Source organism: Xenopus laevis, chromosome 7S (assembly GCF_017654675.1).
Source record: "Xenopus laevis strain J_2021 chromosome 7S, Xenopus_laevis_v10.1, whole genome shotgun sequence".
NCBI lineage: Eukaryota > Metazoa > Chordata > Amphibia > Anura > Pipidae > Xenopus > Xenopus laevis.
Window position 1 is genome coordinate 112812186 of NC_054384.1, and position 17425 is coordinate 112829610.

General features: G+C 47.2%; 1 protein-coding gene across 2 annotated transcripts in view; it reads right to left on the bottom strand.

Moving 5' to 3' along the window:
- Nucleotides 1-17425, bottom strand: part of LOC108697840 (ephrin type-A receptor 8) — a 39598-nt gene that overhangs the window by 15042 nt on the left and 7131 nt on the right. For both annotated transcript variants that reach the window (XM_041571835.1, XM_041571834.1), the window contains exons 2-4: nucleotides 15515-15579; nucleotides 9639-10302; nucleotides 368-523 (exon numbers count right to left, since the gene is read on the bottom strand). In XM_041571835.1, the coding sequence (XP_041427769.1) occupies nucleotides 368-523; nucleotides 9639-10302; nucleotides 15515-15579 (885 nt within the window). The remainder of the gene's footprint in view (nucleotides 1-367; nucleotides 524-9638; nucleotides 10303-15514; nucleotides 15580-17425) is intronic.

Consider the following 17425-nt stretch of genomic DNA (forward strand, 5'->3'; position numbering starts at 1 on the left):
ATGATCACTATATAATAAATATAAAGGGGGATAAATATAAATACGGGGATATGATCACTATATATAAATATATAAGGGGATATGATCACTATATATAAATATATAAGGGGGATATGATCGCTATATATAAATATATAAGGGACAGTAATGAAATAGAGAAAGTACAGAGAAGAGCAACTAAACTGATAAAGGGAATGAAAGGGATTAGTTATGAGGAAAGACAAGTTGGGATTGGTTACACTGCAGATTGGTTATTAGATGTCTCACAATATGATGAAAAGGAGTTGAAACAATTTGTTAGGGTGATGGGTCCCCTGTAATGGATCCTCCCCTAGATAAGAGCCAATAGGAATATTGGGGTACTTACGTGTACAGGGGGCAGAAGGTGGGTCGGATGAGGAGCGGTAGTAGTTGGTGTCACAGGGGCAGAGTCGGGCAGCGAGGGTCTCAGAATGGCTAAATGGGGGGCACTTGGAGCACGGCTGATCCCCGGGGAAGGACTTGTAGTAGCCGAGGTCACAGGCTGCAGAAATGAGAAGAGAAATGAGTGTCAGCGAGTGACCCAAGTGGAATATCACTGGCAGGAGTTGCCATATGGATTGACAAGGGCACCCCCCGTCCATCACAGAAAGTCCCTCCCAACTGACCTCTGACCTTTGCCCTGTTCTACCTGCCCCCCCTGACCTTTCCTTCTCCCTCTTTCGTGTCTGACACTTATTTCAGGTCTCGTTATGTTGGGGGGGAGGTTAATTTAGAGAACAGAAAGGGAACAAGAGATCTCAGCACTAATTGTCCAATGGAGTTTGAGCATTTGGGGACTTTCCCTCCCTCACATTCACTTCCAGAGGGAGTTGTGGGGGGGGGTTATTTTTTGTTCAGGGGCCCCCAGGGACTTCCCAATTTTACAGACACAGAAGAAACAAAGATCTCCGGCCACTGACTATTGCTGTCTTCCCCTAGCAGGGGTGCCCCCCAAAAACATGACTGGGGTCTCAAATCACAAATTATTTCTTTCTTCCCTCAAAAACAAAGTCCAGTTCTCCAGAAACCCCAGCGGGGACCCCGAAATCCACTATATTGGGAAATTAGAGACAAAGAGAATTTGATTCTACTAAACCTGCCCAATCCCTCACAATAAATATTACACTCAAAATCCAACCAAAAAACTAGGGAACTAGGGCCGAGCCCCCGAATCCTTTGTTATATTCCCCCTTATATATTTATATATAGTGATCATATCCCCTATATATTATATATAGTATCAATCCCATTATATTTATATAGTGATCATATCCCCTTATATATTTATATATAGTGATCAATATCCCTTATAATTATATATGTGATCTATCCCCCTTAATATATTTATATATAGTGATCATATCCCCCTTATATATTATATATAGTGATCATATCCCCCTTATATATTTATATATAGTGATCAATCCCTTATATATTTATATATAGTGATCATAATCCCCTTATATAATTTATATATAGTGATCATATCCCTATATATTTATATATATTGATCAATATCCCTTATATATTTATATATAGTGATCATATCCCCCTTATATATTTCTATATAGTGATCATATCCCCTTATATATTTATATATAGTGATCACATCCCTTATATATTTAAATATAGTGATCACATCCCCTTATATAATTTATATATAGTGGATCATACTCCCCTATATATTTAAAATATAGTGATCATATCCCCCTTAATATATGTAATATTATAGTGATCTATCCCCTATATCCCCCTTATATATTTAATATATAGTGATCATATCCCCATATATATTATATATAGTGATCATATCCCCTTATATATTTATATATAGTGATCATATACCCCTTATATATTTATATATAGTGGTCATATACCCCTTATATATTTATATATAGTGATCATATCCCCCTTAACGGTCTCTTCTCCAGTGTAACCATCATCAGTTGGCCAGGCTTTGCTGATTGAGGAAAGTTCCATGTGAAATGAAATCCATTTATAAATTGCACATAAACCCCCGTGTGGAAAGAGAGAGGAATAAAATGATTGGGAGGCAGATGAGCCCATTCGGCCGAGTGTTACAGGGAGGGCAGGAATCATGTGCAGGTTAATGAGCAGGTGATTGAGTGACAGGTGGATGTTGCCGTTTGTGAAGCAGCTGAAGTGTTGGAGGATTTAGTGAGTGGTTAGTGGGTTGGGGTTTCACTAATGAATGATTTGTCCCTTGGACAGAGAAGCTGATGATCTAATTGGTGAGTGGATGTGCGGGGGGCTTGCGGGTGCTGAGGGGATAATTAAGGGTGAGACAGAGATGTGAAGGATCCTGGGAAATAGCTCATTAAAATAAAAGATCTGAGAAGAGAAAAGAATCAGAAATATTAGGGAGTGTGAAGCCCCCGAGTTTTTGCTCTAATCAGCCACCCACTCCCATTCTGCCCCCGGCCAAGGAGATATTCCTGGGGGGGTTCAATCTGAGACCCCCCCAGTACACACTGTAACTGTCGCTTTATCTGCAAAGCGGGTAGTGGGCAACTGCCAGGCACAGAGTGAGGCAATGGGGGTAAGTGGGGAGTCCAGGCAGGATTTCTCAAGTTGCCCCAATATTCAGGGACAGATGTGTCAGACGTGGGACCCACAGATTTGTGTCGCATTAACTTGTGTTATGGAACAATTTGGTACATTTTGGTGGACACAAGTAATTTCCCCTCCCACAGAGTGTGACCCATTCACTGCTGGCTGAACATGTGTTGCACCTGAGGAAGGGGGTTGGTCCCTGCAGGGGTGCTTCGCCAATGAGGCAAGTTGAGGCTGTCGCCTCAGGCGGCAGCAACCCACTAGGTACCAGGGGCAGCAAAAATGCTGCTCCTGGTACTTTAAGAGCGAATTCCCGGGGGAGGGGGGGCAGCTGCCTCAGGCAGCGGAGGGGCCAGGATCGCCCCTGGGTCCCTGAAATCTTCTGCTTCAAATTACTGCAAATAAAATGAGAAAAAGGCTCAGCCAGAAATGTTCTTGTGTTCGACACAATTGTCTTGGAAGCAGCTTGGGATATGAATCCACCCTGCAGTGATAAGTAAGTGCTGTAAGAAGAAGTCGTTGCTGCCAGTTACATGCCAATACTCACCCAAACTGCACAGGGACCCGGCATTATTACTCACACATCAGTTGTATTTCTGGTTCTGTGTGCGGGAGCTGCCATACTATACAGCACTAAGGAATCAACAATCTCAATGCTTTCCTGACCATTCTCACACCTCCCAACTGTCCCGTTTTTAGAGGGACAGTCCCTCTTTTGACAGCTCAACCGGCAATCCCTCATTTGTACTGGAAAGTTTCTACCTAGCTTTTGGCAGAGAGCCCAGAACAGCCACAGCAGCAGATAAGATATGTTTGTAACAATTTCTAGATAAGCAAATAAGTAATTGTAACAATATAAGATAACAGGTCCCTTGGGAAAAATTAGACTCACAGGTTAAAGGGCAATTCACCTTTATTAGCAAAACTGTCATAACTGAAAAAAACCCACATAAATGTTCAAACTTTTATAACCTGCGAAATTTTGTAAAATGAACATGGTAATTAGGGGGTGTGGCCACAAAAAAGTGGGCATGGCAACGTTTTGTCTCTCTTTTTATTTCCAGAATGTTGGGAGGTGTGCATTCTGTGCAGGGACAAGTCTATTGCAGGGGGTATTTTATGCACATAAATGAGTCACTCTAATGCATGCGTGGGCGGCTGATATGATGTCACACAGTCTATGCTGCTATTGGGCAGCTGCTGAGACATGGGGCGGGGCTGAGACGCAAGGTAACATGGGAATGTTTGCACCTGTATTTCCCCCTAGTGATGGGCTATTTCTTGTGATTAATTCAGTAGACGAGAGGCCAGCAAGCGGTTACAGAAATTATTTCTCATTAAACTCAATAGGAACTCATGTTCTACCCAGAATTCCATGCTACTGGTACAATCTATTTGCTGGCCCTGATACAGGATCTGCTGGGGGCAGTGGGTATTCGGCTCAGGTGCTATGGGGACAGTACTATTCCCTATGGCAGCCCCACACCTCACATGAAAAATGAAATCCCTGGGTATATTTAGAAAGTTTATTCGGCCACAGATTTTCTCTCCCCGTGTCTGACGGTCCCTGAGCGACAAAAGCTGGGCACAAGCTTCTCCTTCCCATACAAATAGAAACTCTAATTTCCATCTTTGACAGAATCTTCCCCAACCCCAGCAACTGTCAGACATAATAAAGGGGACGGGGTCTGGAATGGGATATTTGCATTCTGGGGGAGACTCATCTGTCACATTCACATTCTGATGGATGGGGGAGAACAAAAGACACGCCTCATAAGTGATGAACAAATATCTGCCTGTCAGGGGTCTATGAAGTTCTCTGTGGGTGAAGATGTAGCCTTTAATAATCGGCAAACAGGGCCCTCTGTAAGGGCCAAATCTCTGGGACCCTGCAGAATTTGTATTTAATATAAACAGGAGAAATGAAGGCATCCTTCAGGCAAGATGGAGACAGTAGGACAAGATGGAGACAATAGGGCAACATGGAGACAGTAGGGCAAGATGGAGACAGTAGGACAAGATGGAGACAATAGGGCAACATGGAGACAGTAGGGCAAGATGGAGACAGTAAGACAAGATGGAGACAGTAGGGCAAGATGGAGACAGTAGGGCAAGATGGAGACAGTAAGACAAGATGGAGACAGTAGGGCAAGATGGAGACAGTAGGACAAGATGGAGAGAGTAGGACACGATGTAGAGAGTAGGACAAGATGGAGATAGTAGGACAAGATGGAGACAATAGGTCAAGATGGAAACAGTAGAACAAGATGGAGACAGTAGGGCAAGATGGAGACAGATGGACAAGATGGATACAATAAAAGAAGATGGAGAAAGTAGGTCAAGACAGGGCAAAATGGACACCATAAAAGAAGATGGAGACAGTAGGTAAAGATGGAGACAGTAGGTCAAGATGGAGACAGTAGGGCAAGATGGAGACAGTAGGACAAGATGGAAACAGTAGGACAAGATGGAGACAGAAGGGCAAAGATGGATACAACAAAAGAAGATGGAGACAGTAGGTCAAGACAGGGCAAGATGGATACAATAAAAGAAGATGGAGACAATAGGTAAATATGGAGACAGTGGGGCAAGAAGGAAATAGTAGGACAAGATGGAGACAGCAGGATAAGATGGAGACAGTAGGGTAAGATGGAGACAATAGGGCAAGATGGAGACAGTAGGACAAGATGGAGACAGTAGGGCAAGAGGGAGACAGTAGTACAGATGGAGACAGTAGGGCAAGATAGAGACAGTAGGACAATATGGAGACAGTAGGACAAGATGGATATAATAATAGAAGATGGAGACAGTAGGACAAGATGGGGGCAGTAGGGCAAGATGGATACAATAAAAGAATATGGAAACAGTAGGTCAAGATGGAGACAATTAGAGCAGATGGAGACAGTATGGCAAGATGCAGACAGCAGGACAAGATGGAGACAGTAGAGCAAGATGGAGACAGTAGGACAAGATGGAGACAGTAGGAGAAGATGGAGACAGTAGGTCAAGACGGAGACAGTAGGTCAAGATGGAGACAGTAGGGCAAGATGGATACAACAAAAGAAGATGGAGATAGTAGGTCAAGATGGAAACAATAAAAGAAGATTGAGACTATATGGCAAGATGTAGACAGTATGGCAAGCTGTAGACAGTAAGAATAGATGGAGACAGTAGGACAAGAAGGAAATAGTAGGACAAGATTGAGAAGGTAGGGCAAGATGGAGACATTAGGATAAGAAAGAAATAGTAGGACAAGATGGAGACAGCAGGGTAAGATGGAGATGGTAGGACAAGATGGAGACATTAGGGTAAGATGGAGACAGCAGGGTAATATGGAGACAGTAGGACCATCTGGTCCTACTGTACCAGATGGAGAAAGTAGGGCAAGATAGAGGCAGTAGGGGAAGATGGAGACAGTAGGGTAAGATGGAGACAATAGGGCAAGATGGAGACAGTCGGACAAGATGGAGACAGTAGGGCAAGAGGGAGACAGTAGGACAGATGGAGACAGTAGGGCTAGATAGAGACAGTAGGACAATATGGAGACAGTAGGACAAGATGGAGACAGTAGGGCAAGATGGAGACAGTACCACAAGATGGAGAGAGTAGGAACAAGATGGAGAGAGTCGGACAAGATGGAGATAGTAGAACAAGATGGAGACAATAGGTCAAGATGGAAACAGTAGAACAAGATGGAGACAGTAGGGCAAGATGGAGACAGATGGACAAGATGCATACAATATAGATGGATACAATAAAAGAAGATGTAGAAAGTAGGTCAACACAGGGTAAAATGGACACCATAAAAGAAGATGGAGATAGTAGGTAAATATGGTGACAGTAGGTAAAGATGGAGACAGTAGGTCAAGATGGAGACAGTAGGGCAAGATGGAGACAGTAGGGCAAGATGGATACAACAAAAGAAGATGGAGACAGTAGGTCAAGATGGAGACAATAAAAGAAGATTGAGTCTATATGGCAAGATGTAGACAGTATGGCAAGATGAAGACAGTAAGAAAAGATGGAGAAAGTAGGACAAGAAGGAAATAGTAGGACAAGATGGAGACAGTAGGGCAAGATGGAGACATTAGGATAAGAAAGAAATAGTAGGACAAGATGGTGACAGCGGGGCAAGAAGGAAATAGTAGGACAAGATGGAGACAGCAGGATAAGATGGAGACAGTAGGGTAAGATGGAGACAATAGGGCAAGATGGAGACAGTAGGACAAGATGGAGACAGTAGGGCAAGAGGGAGACAGTAGTACAGATGGAGACAGTAGGGCAAGATAGAGACAGTAGGACAATATGGAGACAGTAGGACAAGATGGATATAATAATAGAAGATGGAGACAGTAGGACAAGATGGAGGCAGTAGGCCAAGATGGATACAATAAAAGAAGATGGAAACAGTAGGTCAAGATGGAGACAATTAGAGCAGATGGAGACAGTATGGCAAGATGCAGACAGCAGGACAAGATGGAGACAGTAGAGCAAGATGGAGACAGTAGGACAAGATGGAGACAGTAGGAGAAGATGGAGACAGTAGGACAAGAGGGAGACAGTAGGACAAGATGGAGACAGTAGGGCAAGATGGAGACAGTAGGACAAGATGGAGACAGTAGGACAAGATGGATATAATAATAGAAGATGGAGACAGTAGGACAAGATGGAGGCAGTAGGGCAAGATGGATACAATAAAAGAAGATGGAAACAGTAGGTCAAGATGGAGACAATTAGAGCAGATGGAGACAGTATGGCAAGATGCAGACAGTAGGACAAGATGGAGACAGTAGGACAAGATGGATATAATAATAGAAGATGGAGACAGTAGGACAAGATGGAGGCAGTAGGCCAAGATGGATACAATAAAAGAAGATGGAAACAGTAGGTCAAGATGGAGACAATTAGAGCAGATGGAGACAGTATGGCAAGATGCAGACAGCAGGACAAGATGGAGACAGTAGAGCAAGATGGAGACAGTAGGACAAGATGGAGACAGTAGGAGAAGATGGAGACAGTAGGACAAGAGGGAGACAGTAGGACAAGATGGAGACAGTAGGGCAAGATGGAGACAGTAGGACAAGATGGAGACAGTAGGACAAGATGGATATAATAATAGAAGATGGAGACAGTAGGACAAGATGGAGGCAGTAGGGCAAGATGGATACAATAAAAGAAGATGGAAACAGTAGGTCAAGATGGAGACAATTAGAGCAGATGGAGACAGTATGGCAAGATGCAGACAGTAGGACAAGATGGAGACAGTAGGACAAGATGGAGACAGTAGAGCAAGATGGAGACAGTAGGACAAGATGGAGACAGTAGGAGAAGATGGAGACAGTAGGACAAGAGGGAGACAGTAGGACAAGATGGAGACAGTAGGAGAAGATGGAGACAGTAGGACAAGATGGAGACAGTAGGACAAGATGGAGACAGCAGGACAAGATGGAGACAGCAGGACAAGATGGAGACAGTAGGACAAGATGGAGACAGGACAAGATGGAGACAGTAGAGCAAGATGGAGACAGCAGGACAAGATGGAGACAGTAGAATAATAAGTTACTGCAGAGGTTATAGTACCGTTTCTAGAGGGTTACACACTCTATCAGGGAAGAGGTTAAATGAATTGAGAGCTCATGTCTCTCAGAGCTCACAGTCTCTATGTCCTTTCTATGAAGGACTAAAACTGTTCATGTTTGTTAATGTTCTCGTTACTCAAACACTCTAATTATTAATATTCATAGTAATAAACTGCCTGTGTAAATAAACTTTAACCTTGAATATGAAGCAGTGAGTTTAGGGCCCCGCTCAGCCCTTTCCAGGAACAAACTAAGGCTTTTATGTTTGTAGAGTGAGGCCACTTTATTAAGGGGAAGAAAGGAGAGAGTGTCTCTAGGGGTCTGGTTCACTGATTTGTTCTCTGTCATTTTATTTATCTGTTTGTACAGTTTGTGTCCCCCGATACCCAAATCCCCTTTCCATCTGTGGTCCTGTGTCACATTTACTTATTTATATCTGCCGCTGGTCTGAAATACTGCGCTACACTCACTGTATTGTCTTCATTAGTGATGTGCTGCCTGGTTGCTATTGGATACAGCTGAGTACTGGCTGAGGATTGTGGGATTGCTGCGAGTGACAAGCGTTGAAACACTCTGCAGAATCGTAGCCCAATCCACATATTGCCCAACCCCCATCTCAATGTTCTGTCCATTTAGCCATAAAGCTTTCGCTTCAATCCAAACATTTCCAATAAAGACTGAAGCAAAACTACAAATCAATGTAAATAAAGGATCCATTGGTTGTCCTTGTCCTGCTAATCACTGTGCAATGCCTTTATTTCCAAGTTACATATCTGCTGGGAGGCAGCTCCACGTATCAACTGCCAAACCTGGCTTTATATTCCCTGCCCTTAAATACCTTAATTTCCACAAGTATATGAAGGTTTTGGGGTCTTTCCTCTCTGTTACCTTGACCAGGAATTATTTACGTAGCCATTGCTTTAATGACTGTTCAGCACTCCCTGGCCATCAGAGCTTGCACTCACTACTGGGGCTATTAATCTTTATGGTATTTGATTGTGGGCGCAGCATGTAGACATGGGGTAGATGTGGGTACACATTGGGTACACAGATACTGACTGAAATCCTAGTGCCCCATGCCCCCCCCACTGAGCCACTGAAGCCCCACAGTCGAGGTGAGGGGATCAAAGTTCTCTTATAACCCCCCCTTCACACCCCCACATACACACCAATAGCTGCTGCCAGATTTTCCCAACAGTCATCCTATTGTGTTACATCTTTTTAATGGAAATATTGTGTGTGGGGGAGGGGTTAAGAAAAAGAAGTCTCCCTTTCTTTCTAAATTGTCCCTAAATCCCCAAACCCCAGGATTTATGCCCCCCAATAAACAGAATGAATTGGGTGCCTTTGGTGCAATCTCTGCTGCTGGCTCCATTTCCGTGGGCCTGACCCACATGTGAGACAAGAAGCCCAGGAGCTAAGGAGAGAAGCCCAGGCCACTGATCGTACGATTGGGCCACTTACCTACACACGAGTCGCTCTGCTCTTCGAATCCGGCACTGCAGACGCATTTGCCAATGGGAACCAGCCATTCCCCCTCGGAGCTGCAATACATCTTTGGGGGGTCTCTCTCCTCTGAGTTCCCCACACACTCCCCTTGCACCTCCACCAGAGAAGAAGAGTCGGAGCCAGTTACGGCCTCAGAAAACGCCGCCAAATTCCTCACCATGGGGGGGCACTTCTTATAATAAACCCGCACTGACACGATGGCAATGCACCCCCCAATGTCCTGAAAGGCCAAGTAGAACCCCCGCCTGGTGAGGGGCCCGACCCCACGGACCTCTGTGTTTAACTTGAGTCTCCGCACCCCAAGGTCCACGTTGGTGAAACTCTCATCTGCCGCGATGGTGTCGATCTTCATGAATTGGGTCTCTGTGGTGCTGCTGCCCAGGTCCCGGTCAGTCTCCAGGTAGTAGAGGTTAAAGGTCTCCTTGCAGGTGCCCGACACCCCCGGCATGCTATTGCAGTCTCTCAGGGTGAACTTGATCTCCACGTAGACCCGGCGAGCCCCCTCACGTTGCACCCAGCTGGTCCGGAGCCAGTTGTTCTGGTTGGGAGACATGACGTTACACACTTGGTACGTGTGAATGGGCCTGAAAAACTCGTCCATTTCACTGATGGAGTCCCACTGTGGGGCAGATAAACATAGACAGGGGCATTAGTGGCATCACAACTGCAAATATAGACTTCAACGTTCCCCAATTCTGCCTCCTTCACAGAACAACACAAAACTCTGCCATTCTATTATCTGCTCACAAACTCATTTTGTACCCACAGAATGGATTCTGATGTCACAAAAGGTATGGTGAAGATTAAAGAGGACCCGTCACCCACAACATTTGTTCAAGATCCTCTTTTATAACATAAGTCAAGCAAAATGAACTTTAATTACACTATATAAATGATTTGAATGTTGTTTCCTTCAGTCTGGGAATTCATAATTATAACAAGCAGGCAGGAGCCATTTTGTACAGACTGTTATTAAGACAAGACTTGTATCATCTCAGAATCTTGTTTGTGCACCAGAATGGGGGAGCTGATGTCCATCCCCATGTCCTGGCTACACAATTATATGGTGAAGAGATTGGGGGGAATGTGGGGAGAGCAGTGACATGTAGGAAGTGCTGAATGGAAAGTGAAAGTAATTGCCTGAGGCATAGAGGAGGGGCAGACAATATTTGATTGACAGCTGAGATTTTTAAATGAGCTTACAACAGCTATGAATGCTTTAATAAAAAATACAAATTGGATTTCATGTTTAATTTGAAAAGGACTTTTATTATACAGATTTTTGTGTCTGGGTGACAGGTCCCCTTTAATGTTGCCAATCACAATCCCAAAATGACACAAAAGTAATTTCCCTACAAAGACAAATCTCATCTACACAAAGTCGGGAGATAAATTGCCCCCCCCCAGTACATTAATTGCTGCCCCTGGAGCCAAACTCCCCCATTAACATTGATGACTGGAATCAGTTAAATATAAAAGAGAAAGGGGAATATTCTTATTGTACAAAACACTTGCTACTTATAAGGGGAAACTGGGGGACGTGCTGGGGGCTCAACTCAAAATGCCCATAATTGTCCTATTGTTTGGGAAAGTGGGGGCGGGGCTAAAGCCTAAACACCTTGACAAGCAGTAGGGCCCCTCCAACACCAGCTCCAACATGGGGGCAAGATTCGTAGTTGCGCCAGCGTCCGCTTCGCCGCACTTCGCCAGGCATATTTCCGCCAGCGCTCTGCAAATTCACTAAAATCCAAAGTTGCGCTCAGTGGTAGTGTAAGGTTGCGAAGTTGCATTGGCGTTAATTCGCCAAGCAAAGCAAAGTTACGCTAGCGATGGTTAATTTGCATACGGCGCCAAATAGAAGTTACAATGGAGGAATATGTAGCATCACTACACAAGCCTGGGAAACCTTCAAAACAGCAAATAAAATGTTTATTTTGCCCTACACATGTGCCCACTGTATAGTTAAGGTGCCATGAGTTAGGAAATGTAGGGGGGAAGGAGGGGAGCCCCCAAAAAAATTTCGATCTTTTTCAGCCTATCACCCATAAAAAATGAAAAAACCCAAGCGTTTTTTGGGACTTAGAAAATTTTTAAACTTTTTTTGAAGCAATTCCTATCTACTCTATTGCGCTTCGCCTGGTCTGAGGTGGCGAAGGAAGTCTGGCGTAAAAGGTAGCGTTCAGAATAATTAGCGCGTTAGTGAATTTGCGTAGTTCCGTCCGTTGCACAAATTCGCCAGGCGTAAGGGTGCGAAGTAACACTAGAGAATTTACGCCAGCGTCCTTTAGTGAATTGGCGAATTAACGAAAATGCGCTACGCTGACGCATTCACGCTAGTGTTAGGCGATTCGTCCTTTAGTGAATTTGCCCCATGGAATCATATACCAGTAAGTCCATCACTCACTAGTCCCGGGCCATGAAACTGCTGCCAATGTGTGAGGCTCAAAGTAAAGGTGGGGGGCACAGGCACTGGGGGTACAAACTATAATGTGGGTGTTGCTAATGGAGGCAAAGGGGCATTAGGCTGGGGTAGCCAATCTCTAGAAGGGCAATTCCATTTCAGTCAGTGCAGCCCTGCAGCATGTATTGAGGGCTCTGGGGGTTATAATAAATGGGCTTTCCTACATTGCTCAGAGCCCCCGGGGCACAGGACATAGATGGAACAATTCCGATCCAATTCGGTGTTGGAATCATCAGATACACAAACAATACAATTCTACCCGTATCTGACAATTCACAGTGACCCATTTCGGTTCCGTCGTTTCATGCGATGTTATTGGTGGGTCTTTCCAGTGAAAAGGGGAGGAGCCTAAGGGGCAGAATTTATCTTTACCCCCCCACTGAACCCCAATAACTGCTACAATGTTTTCTGCAGGTCTAGTATCCCATAGCAACCAAAGTTATCAATGAAACAATCACAATTTGCCCTCCTGCCCTGATTCTGCACCTAATCTAATGGGTGGGGGGGGTATATATATCGTATGGACCCCAACATCCCACGGGCCTCTCTCCCCCAACCCTGCGCAATCGATATCTGACAGGAGCAAAGTGGGTCGGAGCCAGAGGCGGGAGAATGAGCGAGACTGGGCGCCACTGATGCTGCGAATATTTTTAGTGTTGCCGGAACGCTCCGAGCTAATGGCTGCTCTTTCCATAATGAATGATTAATAAGCACTTCCCAGAAGCTGCTGCTCCTGCACCCCAACTCACCCACACCCCAACCCTCCCACACCCCAACTCACCCACACCCCAACTCACCCACACCCCAACTCTCCCACACCCCAACTCTCCCACACCCCAACTCTCTCACACCCCAACTCACCCACACCCCAACTCACCCACACCCCAACTCACCCACACCCCAACTCACCCACACCCCAACTCTCTCACACCCCTACTCTCTCACACCCCAGCTCTGCAACACCCCAACCCTCCCACACCCCAACTCACCCATACCACAACCCTCCTACACCCCAACCCTCCCACGCATATAGTAAGACTGGGGTGCAGCTGCACCAGTAAATTGGGGGGGTCATATAGTGATGATGAAATGGGATTAAAGGGGAGGAGGTGAATAGAGGGGTGTAGTTGGGGAAGTGTAGGGGCCCCACGACTAGTCCAGTCACATCCAACAGACTTTTATGAGGATGTCCCCCCATATTATGGCAGGGGATTGACAGAGTAGTAGTAGTTCAACAACATCAGCAGCACTGGCCCCTTAAATGTGGAACTGGGGCCCCTCCCATTCAGGGCTGAGAGCTCATTAGAGGGAGGAGTTGGCAGTGCGGCACCTTGGCCCCCAGGTTGGGTTGGTGAATAGTGGGGGAGGGGGAGGAATATTATTGGATATAAAGGATTTTGGTTCCTCTTATCTCTGGTCCTCAGCCGTCCCCTCCCCCCCCCTATGACTGGTCCCAGTTCCCTGATCCATTGTTCCCAGTCTGTCCCAAAGCCAAGTCTTTCCCTGTGCTCCCCCTCCTTCTCTCATTATATTGGGATTTCTCTTATTAACCCTGTGTGTCCCACACCTGTCACACGTCTCAGCCCCGGGCACTGCACACTCAACGGCTTCTCTTGTACAAACTCTGGTGCAAGGGGGGCTCACAAGTACCCCCCCCGTATCAGTGAGTCATGTTACTACTGGGGGGTGTGAGGCAGGGTTGCAGGGAGTTGTTGCTAATAATGGCAGGTGATGTCAGTACTGGGGGGTGTGAGGCAGGGTTGCAGGGAGTTGTTGCTAATAATGGCAGGTAATGTCAGTACTGGGGGGTGTGACGCAGGGTTGCAGGGAGTTGCTAATAATGGCAGATAATGTCAGTACTGGGGGGTGTGAGGCAGGGTTGCAGGGAGTTGTTGCTAATAATGGCAGGTAATGTCAGTACTGGGGGGTGTGAGGCAGGGTTGCAGGGAGTTGTTGCTAATAATGGCAGGTTATGTCAGTACTGGGGGGTGTGACGCAGGGTTGCAGGGAGTTGTTGCTAATAATGGCAGGTAATGTCAGTACTGGGGGGTGTGACGCAGGGTTGCAGGGAGTTGTTGCTAATAATGGCAGGTAATGTCAGTACTGGGGGGTGTGACGCAGGGTTGCAGGGAGTTGCTAATAATGTCAGATAATGTCAGTACTGGGGGGTGTGACGCAGGGTTGCAGGGAGTTGCTAATAATGGCAGGTAATGTCAGTACTGGGGGGTGTGAGGCAGGGTTGCAGGGAGTTGTTGCTAATAATGGCAGGTAATGTCAGTACTGGGGGGGGGTGAGGCAGGGTTGCAGGGAGTTGTTGCTAAAAATGGCAGGTAATGTCAGTACTGGGGGGTGTGAGGCAGGGTTGCAGGGAGTTGTTGCTAATAATGGCAGGTTATGTCAGTACTGGGGGGTGTGACGCAGGGTTGCAGGGAGTTGCTAATAATGGCAGGTAATGACGGTCGTCTTTATTCGTGGGACTGCAGAGCTGTGGCCGGAGGGGGTCCCAGAGGGGAAATATTTGAGGAATTGAATTAAAGACAGTTTAAAGCCTGAGGCTGGTTGAGCCCAATGGTCTGATGTGCGGGGGGGGGGGATGTGTCGGGTCCTGTTTAATTAGTCCGACCCGGGAAACTGACCCATTGCACTCGGGAAACTCCCAGCAACTCCCGTCACCCTTATTGGACTCCTGGCCCAACAACAGAACATTATTAGTGAGTCCCCAGGTGCAGGGAGTTGCATTGTGCTGTGAGCAGTGAGTCCTGTGGGGGCCCATGGGTGGGGGGACAATATGGCCCCAATGAGGTTAATGAGGGTCTGATCATGGGGGGGGGAGTAAATATTGTCACCTCCATCGTTAGGGCAGGGGGTGTAATTGTGACACAAAACTCATGAAGGATCAGTCACATTGTCTGTAACATCAGTAACAACATTGTGTAACTTACACTTTCCCACACTACATTATAAATCTCCCCCCACTCCCTAATATAAGTCACTTAAAGCAACAGTCCCCCCCCCCCCCCGTATGTCTGTGACATGTCAGGGGTCAGTGCAATCCTGAGTGTGTAAGAGGGGGCGGGGGGGTCAGCAAAAAACTGACAGACAGACAGACAGACAGACACAGACAGACAGACACAGACAGACAGACAGACACAGACAGACAGACACAGACAGACAGACACAGACAGACAGACAGACACAGACAGACACAGACAGACACAGACAGACAGACAGACACAGACAGACAGACACAGACAGACAGACACAGTAGATCCAGTAGTAACTGGTGTCAACAAATCAGCCAGAAATAATGAAATGATGACAAATTGGACAATACTTTGGGTCTGATACAAATGGGGGGGTCGGTACTTACCCCATGTGGGGGGGAGGTGAACCAGCGCCAGTCTCCAGCAATTGTCTCCGTCTGTAACAAATTCACTGAAAAACAAAGAAATTCCAGGAGAGAAAATAAGAAACTTTCCCCAAGTCCCTTTTTCCTGCTACACAATCAGACAATACATTGGGGGGTGAGGGGGGAATAAGGGGGGGATGTCTGGGAATTTCTACTGCCCCCCCCATTTCCCTACAAGTCATGAGATTCAGTGAGAGACAATCAAATCCAACTCTCGGCCCCCCGTCATTCTGCCCCCACATAGTGCGACCCCCTCGGCCACTGCCATTTTCATCACCAGGACTGAACCAATGGGACTGACCCACAGGAAATAAATTGTGTCTCCTGAGCACCCGAAGTGTTTGTGACCCCCCCAGTCTCACCTATTTACATTGACTTCTCTATCTCCAAACTTGTCACCCATCTCCTACTGCACCCACAGCACTTCCACTCCCTGCACCCCTGGGCTCCTCTGGCACCCACAGCACTTCCACTCCCTGCGCCCCTGGGCTCATCCGGCACCCACAGCACTTCCACTCCCTGCGCCCCTGGGCTCTTCCTGCACCCACAGCACTTCCACTCCCTGCCCCCTGGGCTCCTCCTGCACCCACAGCACTTCCTCTCCCTGCACCCCTGGGCTCCTCCTGCACCCACAGCACTTCCACTCCCTGCACCCCTGGGCTCCTCCGGCACCCACAGCACTTCCACTCCCTGCGCCCCTGGACTCTTCCTGCACCCACAGCACTTCCACTCCCTGCACCCCTGGGCTCCTCCTGCACCCACAGCACTTCCACTCCCTGCACCCCTGGGCTCTTCCTGCACCCACAGCACTTCCACTCCCTGCACCCCTGGGCTCCTCCTGCACCCACAGCACTTCCACTCCCTGCACCCCTGGGCTCTTCCTGCACCCACACCACTTCCACTCCCTGCACCCCTGGGCTCTTCCTGCACCCACAGCACTTCCACTCCCTGCACCCCTGGGCTCCTCCTGCACCCACAGCACTTCCACTCCCTGCACCCCTGGTCTCCTCCTGCACCCGCAGCACTTCCACTCCCTGCACCCCTGGGCTCCTCCTGCACCCACAGCACTTCCACTCCCTGCTCCCCTGGGCTCCTCCTGCACCCACACCACTTCCACTCCCTGCACCCCTGGGCTCCTCCAGGCAACTTACTCAGTCTCCACTTTGTGCCCTTGGTGTGTTGGATAAAAAGGGTTACAGGGGTTGGTTCCAGTAGCAGCAGTTACACCGGGTTCTGGTGTTGGGATTGGACCTGACTGACTAAACTCAGCACCAATGGGAAGAGACGTGGCTTCCAATGCGCCGCTGCCTGTGTGAGTGTCATTGCACAGAGGAAGGAGTATTGGAGCAGGGCAGAGTGCTGGGAGTACTGGGAGTACTGGGAGTACTGTTCTGCTACTAGGGGTACAATGTTACTCCAGGCCTATTTGGGGCATGTGAGTCAGGGGAGGGCTAAGCCAATGTTGGGGCCCCTGGTACCCCAGAAATAATCAGTGGCAGAACATTTAATGACAAAACAGGGGGTGCAGAGTTGGTGTTGGGGGTCAGTAGTTCACGTCTCCTGCGACTCCAATTCCTCAACATTCAGACTTCGAAGGGGACCCGGGAGATTTGCTGCTCCGACTCCTCCTCAACAATTTCCTTCCCTAATTATCTCTTAATTACTTGCCCCTCACCCACACTCACCCCCACCCACAGGGCCTGAATGGAACGACCTCTCGCCCAGGGTCTCCCGCCTGGAAAGGGTTAATGTGGAGCCCCCCAAGGTGACTGATAAAATCTTATAGTTCTGCTACTGATCCACAGAACTTACTATCTACAGTCAAACCTCACAGGCCTAGGAAGCTTAACTGCCTGCTGATAAAACTGATTG